Raw genomic sequence first — 17,691 nt, 5'->3', positions numbered from 1 at the left:
AGCTTCCTTCAAATTAGAGCTTTCTGAAAGTAGAATAGGCTGCCTTAGGAGGGTTGCCCTTCCTTGAAGGTCTTTCAGTAGAAGCCAGGCAGAGATCCACTTTTTAGGCATGTTGCAGAAAGAATTTTTTTTTTTTGCAATATGAGTTGTCTGAGATGACCTAGTTCCAGCTCTTAGCATAGTACCTCGCACATAATAAGCACTTAATAAATGCTTGTTGGCTTGACTTGATCAAGTGCCTTCCAACTTAGATATTTTGTGATTCTCTGAAATGTAGAGTATACTTTTACCTGAACAGTGTGGTAGGGTTCCACTCCAATGACTATCTTCTTGGCATATTCTAGTAGCATTTCCCATGAGAGTTCGGCTCACTGTGCAAGAATAATGGATTATAGATCCATACGTAAATTGTTCTCCTGTAAGGATAGCATTGGCAGGAATGCCAGGATGTCCACATGAAATAGCTAGGGGGTGGAAAAAGAAAACAAATCTAATTCCATCCTTCCTTTTAAACACATAGACTTTTTTTTAAGTAATTGGAGGGGGAAAAAGGAACTCATGGCATGTTAATGGAGAATACTAAAAAATGCTGGCATTCCCTTACTGTTCTTTCTAAATTAGGAATACAGATCCACTGAGAGTCCTTCCTACCTAATATATCTCTATATTTTGCAATGCACAGAATACTGTCACTGGTGGTCTGTGATGGATATTATTTGGTGCATGTGAAGCAAAAATTGATTTATTTTGTGATTTATTTTTTCTCCTCATTCTCATGTTATTTATTGGGGAGTAAATTCTTAGACTTTCACTTAGAAATTATATTTGATAAAAATAAGTGATTCCTTTCACTCTTAGCAAAGTTTGGAGGCTTAACTTGAGAACCACCTTATAAGGTGACCCAAAATCTTTGGTGCAATTTTCAGTTTTGGTACTTGGAACATTCTATATGAGCCCATTTTAACTTCTTAAGAGATACAAAAAAGGTATTCAATTATATATTTGATTTCTCCACCACTACAATTTTCCAGAAAGAGCCATCATAATCTACATGGGTCATTTTCCCTTCACACAAAGTGCTGTGCAGAACTGATGCAGTTTATCCTATTCTATAGATAATATACAAAAACTAAAGCTACAATCTACTCAGGAGTCATGGTCCAACGTGCAAATATTTTACAAGATGGGCTACCTTTGTCTATTTTTTCTTTTCTAATGAGATACAAAATTTGTATTGACAATGGTTATAAGTTTACCCTATAGTCAAGGCATTTATTGCCAACTTGATTAAGTTGCAACTAATTTTGTAGAGACCACTGAGCTAAAACCCAAGGAAATTAACTTGGTCACAACCTGCCCAAGTGGGAGATAAAATGGAAAGTTAGATTTAAAAGGTAAAAACCATTAGGTGTCCCTCAAGTCACAAAATCTCTTGTTCTGTCTTATATTGTTCATTCCTATTTGTGAGAAGGGAAAAAGTTCTTTATTTGAAAAAAAAAGTTGTAAAGAAAAGCTACTTAGATGAAGATAAGAGAAATGGTTGACAAGTAACCATATCTAGGTAAAGCAAAGGAGAAAAAAATCACCAATAATTTCTCTCTACTGTAATGTAGCAGAGAAGCAGTACACATGTGCACTAAATGCTCCTTTGAGGTCTTCGCATTTTCGAATTCGTAGTAATTTGGACTGTTAATGAGAGTAAGTTGGTATGGACTAGTTACCCTAGAAAATGAAAGCCACTAAAAATGTTCCTTTCTAGGGATTTCAAACTCATTAGCTTCACGAAAGAAACTAATATAATCATCTAAAAAACGTTAGTGGGAACCTTCAAAAATCTTTTGAAAAAGGAAAAAATATACCTTTCTGAGCAAAATTCCCAAACTATTCATGTGTCAGAGAATATAAAGCTAGGAACATAGTGAGATATAGACATATTTGGATATATTTAGAATTCCTAATTTCTATATAAGATTGTACCTACTAGTTTGTAGTACATAGATTCAGCTTGTGCCATCTGAAAATAAATGACATATTTTGGGGAAGTTATTTTACCCTTTCTTCTGGGAAATTAAACTCAGAGGTGCAGTTGGATATGTGAGTTCTCTTTAAAAGTGAGGTTGGCAGAGTCACTTTTAGGCAAAACCATTCAATACAAATCTAATCAAAAATACTCTTAAGAACTGAAAGTCTTACAAGAACAAGAATGGATTATAGATTTTTTTCAAAATCGATCCATAATGTAATTATCATCCACTACTTTTAGCATGCACTCAAGATGAATAATAAGAATCTAACCTTTTAAAGGTGAGATTTCCCCAAACATTTCTTCAAGCCTTTAAAAAATGTTATTTGAGGGCAAATCTCTTTCCTAAATTTCCTGTGTTTTAAAAGAAACTTGCCTTTTATCTAAAAAGCAATTTGCTTTTTTCATGTTAAGGCTAAACTCATTGTTATAATATGTTTTTACTAAGTTATGAAATATATAGTGGACTAGTGTCCTTTTGGGGAGAGTTTCATATCAGCAAACTTCTGTTTTTTAAATTTGTTTTTTGGGGAGTATCAGCATAACATTTGGCAAAGAGGCAAGTGAACACATTTTAATGAGTACTTACGCAAACATTTGGGTAATGATCTGTCCCACAAACCATTTGCCTTGCAGGTTAAGGCAGAGGAACCCAGCAAGTAAAAGCCCTTCTTGCAATGGTACATGACGCTGATTCCATATTTGAAGCTTTCAGGATAATTTTGTTGTCCATGGCGAATGGCATTTTCTACAAAACCTGGATCAGAACAGTTCACCACTAGAAAAGAGAACATTTCATTCTGCATTTAGATGTGGTTTTCAACTGGAAACAACTTACTAGAAAAAAAAAAGAAACAAACTGCTGAGCACTGCAGGAATTCATAGAGCAATAATTAATAGCAGAGTTGATCATAAAAGTTTAGATTCTACTTATTACCTCTGAATGTTATTCAAAAACATAAATGTCTGGGAATTCCTTCTGCAGAATCAGAATGTAATCTGGGATTTAATAGATAGGCTCAGGATGCTTTCTAAGGCACATAGAGGGCAAATAACTAGGCCATGTCTGCATAGCTAGAAAATGTCTAATGCTAAATTTAAGCCCCTTTCTTCCTAACACTAGCCCTATAGTCACAATACAACACTGGCATTAAGCCATTTTGCCTCCATTCTATTACCCTGAAAAAATAACCAACCTTTAAACATTATTATTATTATTATCCCAGATATCATGAGATTTCACTGGAATTCTTGGAGACAAAACTCCTCCCTATCAATTTGGATCAGCAACTCTGTAGGGTACATAAAGTCCTAGGGAGTTGCTCCGGTTACTGAAATGTTTCCACAATGTCATACAAACAGTATTGATCAGAGATTGAACCAAACTAAGGTCTTCCACACTCTGAGATTAGCACTGTGCCAGTCTTCTATCCACTATGTCATATGGCTTCTCAATTTTTAATTTAAAATGAAAAGGACAATGTCTTCAAATAAAAATTCTAATAACTATGCATTCATAACATAAAATCTTCAGCTTTATATGAATGAGAATAATTTTTATTGTCAGTGCTTTATTTAAAGATATATATGCATATATATAAATAACAATATTTGGCATACTTTATCAAAGGAAAATGTTAAGTTCCTTAGGAGCAGGAACTTTAAATTCGTGCGTTTATATTTTTAATATGTAGCATGATGCCTGGTTCAGATTCAATAATGTTTGTAGAATAATGGATGACACAGAAATCTTTCACTTTCTGGCTACCAGGACTGAAAGCACTCAATTTTCTATGCTTTAAATGGAACTTCTGGCACAATTTAAAATTAAATTAGAGTTAAATTTAAAATTATCTTCATGTCCAACCATATTTAATATACTTGAGTTGACAAATTTAGGTCAACTGTGGGATGTGGAGAGTTCCCTGACTAATTTGAATACTTTATCACTCTGGTTTTCTCCTTTGCATTTATGAGATTAAAGGAAATATTCTTTTCTATATACAAAGAAAATATCCAATACTATTTAGTGAAATAATCAACTATAGTAAAGAATAAATCAATTGCTTTCACCAGTGGTATGGTCCTAGCTAGTTAAATAATTATCCCTTAGCCAGTCTTTTAGAAGCTATAGTTGGACAAGGGAAAGAGATTGAAGAAATAAGCAATTCTGTCTAGCAATACAAATAATAAGTGATATTTGTATCACCCTACAAGGTTTTCCTAATTTTAAGTAAGGAGCTGTGAGGCCAGGGTCCCAGAGTCAAGCATTTCCTAGAATCTGAAAAATCTGATTTCAAATCCAACCTCAAACACTTATCGACTGAGCAACCTTTGGCAATTCACTTGACCTCTGCCTGCCTCAGTATCCTCAACTGTAAAATGGGGATATGAATAGCACCTACCTCACAGGTTTGTTGGTAAGGAACAAATGAATTAATAAATTTAAAGCACTTAGCAGAGTGCCTGAAACAGGTTAAGTGCTTAATAAACATTTTCCCCTCTGTTTCTCCTTAATTTGATCCTGACAACAACCTTGTGAGGGAGACATTATGCATATTTTTTAATCTCCATTTTATAGATGAGGAAATTGAGGCTTAGAGAGAAAGAGGCAGGCTTTAAACTCTAGTTTTCGTGACTCCCAAATCCAGCAATCAGGTCAAACTCCTGCAACTATGGACAGAGGCTGCCTTCCGACAAACTTGTTATTACTTACCCCGATGTCAAGTGAACACAAGTCATCGCCATCCAGCCCTTTGGTGTATTTTATGCTATCATTTTTGTCAGTTTATAGTATATATTGATTCATGAGACACATAATCAAATAAGATTATACACGCACACATACACACACACATATGCATATGCAATAGCTGTGTGTGTATATACTTCCAAGAAGTACACTTCTCTGCTAAGGTTAAATGACTCACCTAGGGTCCTACAGTTAGGAAGGGTCTGGGGTCTGATTGGAACTCAGGTACTCCTGATTACAGGTCCAGCACTCTTGTTATACTACCTAATAGTACATGCTTTTAATGTCAGCCATAAATACCTTACACTGAATGAATTTATCACATCAGGTAACAGGTTTCTGAGAGAATAAGAGGTAGAAAATATATGTTATAATGATAAAACAGGTAAGGAAAGTCCTAGAAAAAAGAGAGGACAGGCATGGTTGGGGTACCAATTTCAGGGAAGAGGAAAGAAGAAGAGGTTGGGAAAGGGAAATAAATATAAGGAAGAATGGAAAGGAAGCAGAGAAGGGAAGGTATGGGAAAATAGCTGGACAACCAAGATATCATAAGATGACACTGGTTACTAAATGAGTAGATTTGGTGTGAAAGATCTGAACCAGTAGAAAAAAAGATAGGAGGAATTCCAATGTAAAGGAAAACCTTTCCTGAAACTCTTTACCTGTGTCAGTTCTCCCTTAGGGGTTGTGTCTTTTAAAATTATTCTAAGCCCTGGGAGACTATGTCTCTCAGACTCCCAGCTACAACTTTCCCCAACACCTCTCACTTCCTTTGTGGGAGGTGTTGGAGAAAGTATAAAAAGAGAGAGTTTTGGCGCCTTTTGGGATCTCTCTCCTCACTCTCAACCCTGGAGGAGTGCCTACCTGAGGGGACCCTTTTCCCCTATCTAATCTTTTTCCTTTCCTAATCTAAATAAAACCTAGCTATTCTAGTTAGAACATTAAGTGCTACCCAATCTTTATTGAGCTCTGAAGAACTTGGGTCAATTTCCCCTCCTGGGCTTAGGGGCTACCCCAGCTGGGCTTCCTTCCTTCCGTTCCACTGGCTTTCCCTTCCTTTCCCTTCCTTCTCCTATCCTACATTTCCTCCTATCACTCACCACTCAGGGTACCTGGGTTGATGTCAAGGGGTCTTTAAACTTCAACGGGAAAAAATAAATCTTGTTTTTAACAAATGTCTAACTGAAATATAACATTTCCTTTGACTATTTAAAAGCATTATTCTGAAAAGAGGTCAATAGTCTTCACTCAGTTATTTGTAAAGGGGTTTCTGATACAGACAAAAAAAGATTATAAGTGCTTGATTTACAATTTATTTTTCCACTGAGAATATAGCAGGTTGAATGTTGGTCAATATTCTACACGGGGCTAAGGCTTACAAATAATTTTTTAAGACAGGTAGATAATAACGTTTTTAGGTGAATGTTAAGTAATAGAAAACCTAGGCAACAATAATCAAAGTAAGAACTTATCACAATACCATGTGTGTTTAAAAACCATAACTCTTACACTTTGTCTTTTTGTGATATTCCTTTCATAGTTTTCACTAATGTTGACTGGGTGAGAGGAGGGAATGGGAACAAGGAACAAGGGAGTGGGAAGAAGGAACTTGGAAACAAGGAGTTGTCACTTCAGTCTGAGCCCACAATTATTGATTTATGACATGAGGCCAGAGGTAGGCAACCTCAAAAGATAAATTGAAGGGAAAATCTCATAGCCCATTAACAGCTCAGAAATATTGAGAAGGGATTCTACTCATGACTTTCTCATGACTTGAAGGGGTACACATAAGAGAACTCCATAATGATTACTTTAACCATAAATGTGATCACAGTGTCATACCCATTTATCTGAATGTTATCTAGAGTGGAAAAACCACATTTCATTTTCTCTTCATTTTTTACTTCTTGTTTTCCATCTCCCTCTTAGAACAGGTAAGGAAGAGATCTATATTGATACACAGTATCACTATGCAACGAAAAGAGTCTAGGAATTTTTTATGCTTTTATTGTTTTAATATTAACTCATTATATATCTCCAAGTTACTATATATTCATTTTATAGTTGGATTTCTTTGTATATTTATAGAATATACACCTTTTTTCACTGACTTGGACCATTAGAATGGTAAAATTTTGTAACTATATTCATTATGTGCTCCAATTATTTCAAGTTCTAGTTTGTTAGAACATGCCACAACTCATACTCCTCTAGCAAAGTCTTCCATACCCGTGGATATTCCCCATTCCATGATGAGGCTTTAGAGCAGAACATTTGGGGTAATGGGAGTCTTTAAATAAAAAATTCTTAATAATAGATGAATAAATGTGTGAGTGAAATCAGGAGTTCCAGATTCTAAGATCAACTTTGCTAAGAGATAGCAGTATGATTCTGTGCAAGTTAATAACACTGAATTTCTGTGACACAAAATTTTTATTTCTATTTTACAGATGAGGAAATTGAGGCCCAGAGAAATTAAATGTTTAGCCCATGGGCACATATCAAGTATGCTTCAGAGTGTGAGAAGATAAACTCAGGCTCAGGCTTCTTACCACTACTGTGAGAAGAGAAAGACTGTGATGGGGAAGAAATTGACTCATCATTGTCCCAGGCTTTATTTTGAGCTTAAGACACTATTTCTAGAAGTTTAGAGAACATAACACCTGTAAAATCAAGGTTGTAAAATAAGTCACAGCTCCACTTATGACCAGCTAGCAGGTATCCTCATCTTCCCCTTTTGCTACTTGTTTCCAGATATGTATACCCTTACATTACCCACCTACATTTGGTTAAATTCCAATTTTCTATGTTATTAATGTATTCATATTCTTTATAAGGTTGCTGACACTAACATTCTGAGTTCACTGACTGTTACATTTTCAGTGTAGCCTTTGCTCTAAGCATAATGATAAAACTGGAGTTTTTCATCTTTGCACTGTTAATTTTGTGATTGATACCAAAACCTAATCAAAGGATGCTCTAATAATTTTTATTTCAAAGACAAGATAGAACCTATGTTTCTCCTAATTCCTGAGCCATTGATATAGAATATATCACTATAACACTTTTAATTCATAAATTTTCCCAACTACAAAATACCATTAAAAAAACACCTTACCTTCTGTCTTAGAATCAACTGGTTCCAAAGCAGAAGAGCAGTAAGAGCTAGACGACAGGGGTTAAGTGACTTGCATGGAGTTTTATAGCTAGGAAATGTCTGAGGCCAGATTTTTAACCTCAGACCACCCATCTCTAGGCTTGGTTTTCTAACCACTGAACCACCTTGCTTCCCTTTCCTTTTGAAACAGAAACTATTTGAAAAATTCCTAATTGCTAGGGAGGTGATTTTCAGAACAGAAAACTGATGATGTTTTCTCATCTATTAAAGAAAAAACAACAACCTGAAAACCAAGATGCTGTTTAAAGAAAAGAGATGTACTTCTTGGAAGGAAAGCTATGACAAATATAGACATGATAATAAAAGGTAGAGCTATCACCATGCCTACAAAGGTCTGTATGGTCAAAGTTATAGTTTTAGTTTGTTTGTTTTTTTCTCTATATTATGATACAACTGTGAGAAATGGATGTTAATGGAAAATGTGCACTGAAGAATTGACACTTACAAATCATGGTGCTGGGGAAGACTTTTGACAGTCCTTTGGACAGCAATGAGATCCAGTCAGTCAATACTTAAAGAAATTAGCTCTGACTTTTCATTGGAAGCACAAATATTGAAGCTGAAGCTTCACATAAGAAGATGAGATTCAATGGAAAAGACTCTGATGCTCTAATTGAAAGCAAAGGGAGAAGATGACAGGATGAGATGGATAGATAATATCATGGAAGTAACTATTATAAGCATGGAACGATTTGGGAGATAGTGTAAGACAGAAGGATCTAGCATGCTAAAGTACATGAAATCAAAATGAAGAGTTAGCCAAAATTGAATGACCAAACTAAAAGAACAACAAAACTTCCCTTTTAGGTCTATATTTTCAAATGTGAGAAGCATTTTTAATGCATTTAAGTAGGGACTTTAATAGCATTTTTACAGAACTAATTTGGTTTCATATATATCCAATTCAAAGAAAACAATGACCCTCGAGGAGCCAATATTAGGGGGTAGGGTATAGGAATTCAGAATATATGCTGATAAGCAAACACAAACTACATACAAAGATTTATAAAATAGTTTTGAGAGGAAGAAGCACAATCAACATGGCATAAGAAGAATCAAAGAAAGCCTAATTTATGAGGTAGCATTTGAGCTGTGTTTTAAGAAATATAAAGGTTCAATCAGGTGTAGGTTAGAAAGGAGAAATTCTAGACATGAGGCTAACTACTTACTAAAAGCCATCCACAGGTAAGAGATGAGAGATAATTGGACAGGGACCAATTGGAGGGTAATAGATAGCACATAAAAGGAAGTAATAAGAAATTGAATAATAAAGATAGGTGGGAGTCAGAGCTCTGAAGGTTCTAAATGCTTGCCAGATGATTCTATATTTTTGCTATAGGCAATAGGAGGCTCTGGAAACTTCTGATTAGGAAAGTGACTTGGTCATCTCTATATTTTAGAAATATTGGCTGTGTGGGGTGTGGATCAGAAGAAAAGGAGAAGCTAATTACGGAGCTTTCAAAATAATCCTGGAGAGAGGTGATGAAAGCTTGAACTGGGGGCAGGATGTGGGAATTCCCATGGATTTCTCTAACGTAGAAAGAATAAGGTGAGGAATTTGCCCAGACACAAGTTATCTGAAGACCAGTTTCAAGCAGGACTGGTTTTTGACATGTTAAGTCTACATGGCATAAAATCTTGTTGAATTTCTGTAGAGGAACACATCAAATTTCTAGTGCTTTCCTCTTATTTCTGTCCTTATCAACTTTTGCAAAGGTGAAACAGAGCTGTCATAAAAATATGGAAGAGAAAATAAAATAGTTTAGATAATTAGCATATAAGCTTTATGGAATATGAATTTTCAAAACTTATTAGTCTCATTCTTAAACAGGAAAACATCTAATTTTTCAGTTATTACACTTTAGCAGGGCAAGAGATATTTATATTTAGGTAGAACTTTCATTCTTTAAAATAATTATGTTTTTATTTGGAAAATGCTTATGATCCTCTAGCTTCAGTGTAATTTCCTGCCTGAGACTGTAGTTTGACATTTCAATTGTGAAATAATATGCAATGCTAAATCCTACGTTTTCTAAAAGACATTCAGCTGGGTGAGAGCACCAACAAGACACTGTCTTGTAATACCATACCACTACCACAACCACCATTCTACTACACTAACTACTACTACAAGTTAGCATTTATAGAGTACTTAAAGTTTGCCAAATTGCTTTTACATTTTAACTCACTTAATCCTCACAATCTTGTGAGGTAAGTACTTTTGATATCTTCCTTTTGTGGAAGAGGAAAGCGAAGCCCAGAGAATGAAGTGGCTTGCCCAGGGTCACACAGCCAGTAAGTGTCTGTGGTAGGACTTGAACTCAAGTTTCTCTGACATATAATTTTACCATATCTACTGTACCTAACTGTTTGTATCCTTGCCTGTTAAAATGCTTCCCATCCTTCAAGACTGTTATGTTTGTAATAACAGGGATATTGGGAAGCTGCTGGTCTGGCCAGGGCCAGATGCCTGCAAGACTTACTTCTTCCCCACAAACAGGCTTGAGTGAGTAGGGAGGGGGTAAGGTACTCCTTGCTCTCAAACCCCTCCCCCCCAGCAGTTGGTTTTCAGTTGGATATGGAGGCTGGTCAGTGTGTCTTCAAGCTAGGCCCAGCAAAGGCGAATCTCTAATGACATCCACTTTCTTAACTTATATTCCCCACAGGTCTGATGGAGGGACAAAGGAGAAGCTTGATCTCTTGATTTTAAGGGCTGAGAAGGGTCTGACTTCTTAGGCTGGCAACTGACAGGAGCCAAGCTTAATGGCTGTAGTGAGTATGCCCAAATAATGCTCAGGCACTGCTACTAAAGATAAAGCTTATATTGATAAAAGAAGGAAGAAGAAGGCAGGGAAGGGGTATCAAGGATTTGGATAAACTGGGAAACTGATCAGTTAGGTAGAAACTGCCCAGGAGGGAGCGGCAGACCTTTAGCTAACTTGCCCTCAAAGCTAATAGTAATTACTCCTAATATCTAAATAACTAAATAAATAATAAAATGCTATTGCAATGAAGGTCTAACACCACTAGACAGGCAAACTCCTGAGTAGAAACCACAATGGCTTTTGCCACTATGGCCTCCCAGGCACACCAGAAATCAGGAATAGCGAGCAGAGTAACCTGCTCACCTCAACTCCCAGGAATCAACTGTTTAACTCCTTTACAACTGTCCTCTCAACCAGAGTTCTCCGGCGGGGGGGAGGGGTCCCCTGGAATTCTGGGTGAGGCTTGACCCTGTATCCTGCAGGAATTCCATCCTGCCATTTTCTATATTACAAGACTCAACTCAAGTTCTGCAACCTCATTGAAGGCTTCCTAATTCTCATAATTAGAACTTTCTCTCTTCCAATCAGTCATTCATAGCATTTTGTTGGCACTTCCATTGAAACACCTGCTCCGGGAAGAGGGGGAGGCAATGTGGCAGAGTGGACAAAGCAATGACACTGGAATTCCATTGCTTAGCATGGTGCCTGGCATGTAAGTAGATGCTTAATAAACACATGTAGATTGATTACATTTGCATTGAAATAAAAAATCTCTCCTTCTGTCTGACAATTTCTGTGATCTTAGAGAAATAATTAAACTTCTCTATGCCTCAGGATTCACTATCCTCAATTGTAAAATGATTGGTTTAGACTAGAATGCCACTAGTCTCCAACATCCCCCAACTCAGCTCTAGATCAGACATCTTATAATCATTCCATTTACACTTGTTACTCAGGTATGAATCATACTAGCTAGCCTCCTGGCCTAAAAGTACTTTTCTATACTCAATCAGAGCCAAGTTCTAACACTCAATTCTTTATCTCTAGACCCCAATAGACCCTATATTTTTCATATTATCAATAAATTCCAAATCCCTTTAAGGATCTGTATCTGAAGGTTTACATCTGTCAACTATCCTAGGAACTGTACCCAAGCACCTAAATAAACAGAATATTCTGACTCATTATCTCATACTAGCAAATACACTCTCTCACTCTCATGTTAACATTAATTAATACCCTCTTAACTTCCATATGCTTTTCTAATGTCTGCATGCTCAACACTGTTCTCAGGGAACCATCCATAACAGAGAGGTCAAGCACCAAACCACATCCCCTCTCCATATAAGTGCCCAAATACTTCTCTTAGGGGGGTGGCAATCACTCATATTAGGGGCAACTGAAAGTCCCTCAACTCTTTACAACTATGCACTTGCTGCATTCTCACTATATGATATTATCTGTGTATTTTTCTTATTTTAAATTTTCTTTAAAACCCTTACCTTCTGTCTTGTAGTCAATAGTGGTAAGGGCTAGGCAATGGGGATTAAGTGACTTGCCCAGGGTCACACAGCTAGGAAGTGTCTGAGACCAGATTTGAACCCAGGACCTCCTGCCTCTAGGCCCGGGTCTCAATCCACTGAGTTACCCAGCTTCCCCCTTGACTAAGTTTTAAGCTTGATGAAGGCAAGACATTAATTATTGTTTCTTTTCAATAACTGTCATAGTTTCTTGTGCATAGGAAATATTATACATTTTGTGAATTGCTTTTTAGAAAATTTTAAGTCAAAAATTGTAATAAGTAACATGAAACTTTCACTGTCAAATCTCTGAATGTAGTTGTGAAAAAGAGGTAGAGTTTCTGAAAAAATCTGTCTACTTTATTTCATTAAACCAAACCATAATTAGGTTCATTTCCAAGAAAGACACTGGGTATTCTTTAGGACTCAATTCCCTTATCTATAAAATGATAGGGAAGCACTAGTAGACTTCTGAAGTCTCTTCCAGCTCTAGATAAATATATTTATGGTCTGGTTAAAGTAAAGAAAAATGAGTTATTGATGTTTTTTTTTGTAAAAAGCAATGCATTCCGTGTTTGGACATTCTTTTAGAAAAATCAGACCACAGAAAGAATTTAGATGAAGAGTGAATGGAAAAGTCTGGTGGTCAATAGAGTTACAGACAAATGATAAGACTAGATGGTCCAGATGGCAAGTCATCTAGTTTGACTGAAGTGTACAAGGGAGATAAAGTTGAAAAACAAATCTTCTATTGTTGTCATTTTAATTAATAAGTATTAATAAATGACATGAGTTAAAAAAGTCCTTGGAGTATGGGTTCTTAAGCCTTTTTGGTGTCATAAACCCTGTTAGCAGGCTGGTGAACCATATGGACCATTAAGAAAAAATGTTTTTTTAAATAATGAAAATAAATGCCAACTTTCAATAAAAGAGTAGTGAAAATAAAAAGTGTGTTTTTCCTCAATCTACATTTCAAAATTCCTTGATTTATAAATGGAAAAGCCCATAAATTCCAAGTGAAGAATCCACTGATTTAAAGCATCATCTGCCACTCACAAATTTAGTGACATCCCTTTGTTTTATACATAGTGGGTCCATCTTTGTTCCCTATGAGTCTTTTACATTAGCACGTGTCATTCCTCTGAGGTGAATAAGATGAAGGGCCTCTCCAAAACAGGCTTTATATAATACAGGGTGTTAAAGATAGTTTGAAAAATGAAGGACAGACTGACATGTCTTATCTATCAATTACAATTATTCATTAGTTGGTCTAGCTTAACTTTTCTGGGAGCAATGCTTGTGGGAAGGTTTTTGGGGGAGGTCGGGGGTGTCTAGGAAGTATCCAAGATGTTGACATAAAAATATGCCCTGAAATGAGAGCTGTAATAAAAGAAAGGCATTACATGGTTAAAGTATTATGCCTGTCCTCAGAAGATATCTCTCTCAAGCATGTTACATTAGACTTTATCATAGTACCTCAAACCAAGGTTGAAGGGTTGAATTTCCCATTTAAGGAAGTAGGAACCTGATCCAACAGTTAATGGCTTGGTTTGAGTAGGTTTCACTCCCTTCACTGGCTTCATCATTACAGGGCTGCAAAAATGCCTTGACTCATCATTACTTGTAATTCATAGGCAGTTGACAGCTGTCAGTCAGACAGGACTCAATTGACCGCTGCCTCATCTTGCAGCATACATAAAGCAAGGGAGAAAGCACAAGCTGACAGTCTGTTTTGTCGATATTGATCAAGCACTAATTAACCATTTTGGCAGGGAACCTGCCCTCATTAGGGCAGAACATACCAGTTTGTAACAATTAGATGAAATGTTTCAGGCAATGAGCCCTGTTGCTGTCCTGTCACATCCAAATGCCCAATTTATTCCAACTCTAAATGCTTGTATACCACCCAGCACATTCCCCACCCTACGCAATCCTATAGACACAGCTGAATCTCTCTTAATGGTGCCACAGAAGCAAGCAGGAAGAAATATAAATAGATTGATCCCTGACAGCACTCCCAAGTCCTAAAACAATGCATTAGCAGATTAGGATCATTTATACTACACTTCATCACATTTCCTCCAGATGCCAAAATGGGATTTGCAAAATTGCTATTATTAAAAATCATTTATTGGTGTCTACTTAGTAGAGGCCACTGGGTTAGCCGCTGAGAATAAAAAGGAATAAGACACTGCTTTTCTCCTTGAGGAGTTTATGACGCTAAGGTTATAACCTGACAGGGAGGCAATATGGCAGAGTGGAAATATATAGAATTTGTAGTCAGGAGACTTTATGAACCTCTGATCTGATGATATGAGTTTGAATCTTGGTTTTAACACCAGCATGACCTTGGGAAAGTCATGTTCTTGGTTTGTGTTTCCTCAGCTGTAAAATGAAGGGGTTGATCTTGATGATAATAAAAGGTGTTAAAGATCCCTTTCAGCTGTAACTGCAATTTTTTTTAAACCTAGACTGGACATACATAAACAAAAAGGCTCAAGGCAGGAGTCTGGCAAACAAGGAATAGGAAGAAACAAAGAACAGGTCTGAGCAAAGGAAATTGTTCAAAGTCAGGGGAAGATAATATTTAGAGCCAGAACACATGGCTGAGATTACCTCATCCAGTTTCCTCATTTTCCACATAAGGAATCTAAGGTGCAAAGCAGGGAAAAGACTTGCTGAGGTCTAAAGAGGAAGAAACAATTATATTTGATATCCATGACCTCTGATTTTAAATCTGTTAAATGAGTCTTCTCCTTCCCTCTAATTAGAACAAAAAAACCCTCAGGAAATGAAAAAAAAAGTCAAACAAATAAGATACCCGAGATAATCCTCACCATAGGACGAAAACATTTATTTAGTTCTTGTTGAAGAACCCAGTGCAATCAGCCCTGACTCTACAGATAAGGAAGGTCCCTGAAGAAAGTATGTGAGTGGTGCAGAAACCTAAGCTAAAGTCAAGAATTTAGTTTATTATTATTTGTTTCAAAAATCTAACCAGTTGTTAAATACACTGATTTTGTGAGTGAAAGTATACAAGTAGAAGAGTGGTCTTAAGAATAATAAAAATATTTAAGTATTATGTTTACCCAAGAGATCACTAGGGCCAAGAGTCTTTTTTTTTTCTTTTTTTTAAATTTTCTTTTATTTTTTACTCAATTCCAGGTATAAACGGCTTCCAACATTTTAAAAAGAATTTTGAATCTTCAATTCTTTCTCTTCTTCCCCCACATAGATTTTACCTGTGCAATTATGTAGGTATATTTTTATAGTAATCCTTTTCTGGAAGGAAATTAACCAAAAAAAATTAAGAAAGTGAAAAAAAATTGCTTTGATTTGGATTCAGACTCCATGAGTTCTTTCTCTGGAAGTAGGTGGTATTTTTTTGTCATAAGCCTGTCTGAATGGTTTTGGATCATTATATTGCTGAATATAGCTAAGTTATTCACAATTGTTTATTATATAGAATTCCTATCACTGTGTAAAACACTTTGCTGGTTATTTTACTCTGTTTCAGTTCATGTAAGTCTTTCCATATTTTTCTGAGCCCCTCCTGCTTAACATTTTTTTATAGCACAAAAGTATTTCATGCTAATCATTTACTGTGACTTAGCCATTTCCCAGTTTATAGGCATTCCTTCACTTTTCAATTATGAAAAAAATAAAGTCCTTGCCTCAAGGAAGCTAAAAGGTCCTGTTTGGGGAGGAGGAAGGGAAAGTGGAAGACATCCAATGGAGAGACACATATTGGGGAATTTAGAGGTGTTCTAAAGTAGTACAGCCAGATAAGAAATGAGATGTTCTAAAAGGAGCTCCCTCCTCAAGTGGAAGTTGTAGAATTCATGGCTCTACCCTTCAATTGGAAGGGTAGAAGGTAATGGTGAAGTAGAGTAACGAGGCTGGTGGGATCTTGCAGAATAATGAGCTTTTAACCAAAGGGGGAAAAAAGCCTTCCTGAGGCATGGCACAGAAATCAGAGATATCTCTGGTGAGAAATGAGGAGAGGGCCCTTTTTAAATTTAATGCTTTAAATTTTGAAAATTGCTTTACAGATGTTAACTTATCTGTGCCCTATAAGAATGCTCTGGGAAAGGTACTCATCTCCATTTTATCGATGGAGAAACAGGCACAGAGAGGCTAAATGGCTTACTCATGGCCATATATCTAATATGTTTAGAGACTGGATTTAATTCTCACTCTTTCTTGCTGCAAGCCTAGCACACTAACTCTAAATGCTATGTCAATTAGTCATCTGATCAACAAAAACCGATTATTAAATGTTTCCCATGTGCGAAGTATTGGTAAGATACTAGGGGATGTGCAGACAAAAAATGAAATAGTCCTTATTTCCCAGGAGCTTATATTCTATTGAGGGTAATAACATGTACAAATATATATATATATACATATATGCATATGTATATATATATATATATATAAAACATTTACAAAATAAACATAAGGTAATTTTAGAGAGGAAACCATGTTGGCTAAGGGGGTTATGAAAGATTTCAGGTACCAACTGAAGTTTAATCCAAGCTCTGAAGGAAGTAGCATTATTCAAATTCAAACCCAGGTCCCCTAAATATATCAAGCACTTATTTTACTGTGTTTAATCATACTAATTGACCTTCCTGCTCACTGCTTTCTGGCACAAATTCAACTTATATTTGGTATTCAGGACACTTTCTCCCCAAAATAGTATCCTTCAAATCCCTCAAACTTTGGGAAGAAAATGTCAGCTTCTAAACTAGAAAAACCAAAATTCCACAAAAGACAACAGAAGGAAGTTCAAAAGAGGACACAAACAATCAGAGTAGTGTCAAAACTCNATATATATATATATACATATATGCATATGTATATATATATATATATAAAACATTTACAAAATAAACATAAGGTAATTTTAGAGAGGAAACCATGTTGGCTAAGGGGGTTATGAAAGATTTCAGGTACCAACTGAAGTTTAATCCAAGCTCTGAAGGAAGTAGCATTATTCAAATTCAAACCCAGGTCCCCTAAATATATCAAGCACTTATTTTACTGTGTTTAATCATACTAATTGACCTTCCTGCTCACTGCTTTCTGGCACAAATTCAACTTATATTTGGTATTCAGGACACTTTCTCCCCAAAATAGTATCCTTCAAATCCCTCAAACTTTGGGAAGAAAATGTCAGCTTCTAAACTAGAAAAACCAAAATTCCACAAAAGACAACAGAAGGAAGTTCAAAAGAGGACACAAACAATCAGAGTAGTGTCAAAACTCCTATGATAAATTTAATGTACATTTTAATAAAAATTGGACATCATAATGATTCAAGATGTTATATTCTATTTTCTGTTCTTTCTATAATAACCTGCTTATGCTTGTTGATTTTTTTGGTCAAGTTGCTAATAATAAAAACTTTGAAAAAATGAAGGCCACAGATAAACTAGAGAAAAAAAAGT

The 17,691-nt window shown here is 36.0% G+C and overlaps 1 protein-coding gene across 1 annotated transcript in view; it reads right to left on the bottom strand.

Annotated features, from left to right (window-relative positions):
* CSMD1 (CUB and Sushi multiple domains 1) overlaps positions 1 to 17,691 on the bottom strand; it is a 2,120,031-nt gene that overhangs the window by 47,244 nt on the left and 2,055,096 nt on the right. The window contains exons 56-57 of the mRNA XM_044659558.1: positions 2,613 to 2,801; positions 291 to 464 (exon numbers count right to left, since the gene is read on the bottom strand). Coding sequence (XP_044515493.1) covers positions 291 to 464; positions 2,613 to 2,801 — 363 coding nt within the window. The remainder of the gene's footprint in view (positions 1 to 290; positions 465 to 2,612; positions 2,802 to 17,691) is intronic.

Source organism: Gracilinanus agilis, chromosome 2, assembly GCF_016433145.1.
Source record: "Gracilinanus agilis isolate LMUSP501 chromosome 2, AgileGrace, whole genome shotgun sequence".
NCBI lineage: Eukaryota > Metazoa > Chordata > Mammalia > Didelphimorphia > Didelphidae > Gracilinanus > Gracilinanus agilis.
Note: the sequence above shows the minus strand (reverse complement) of the source record. Positions and strands in the feature narration are given on the sequence as shown.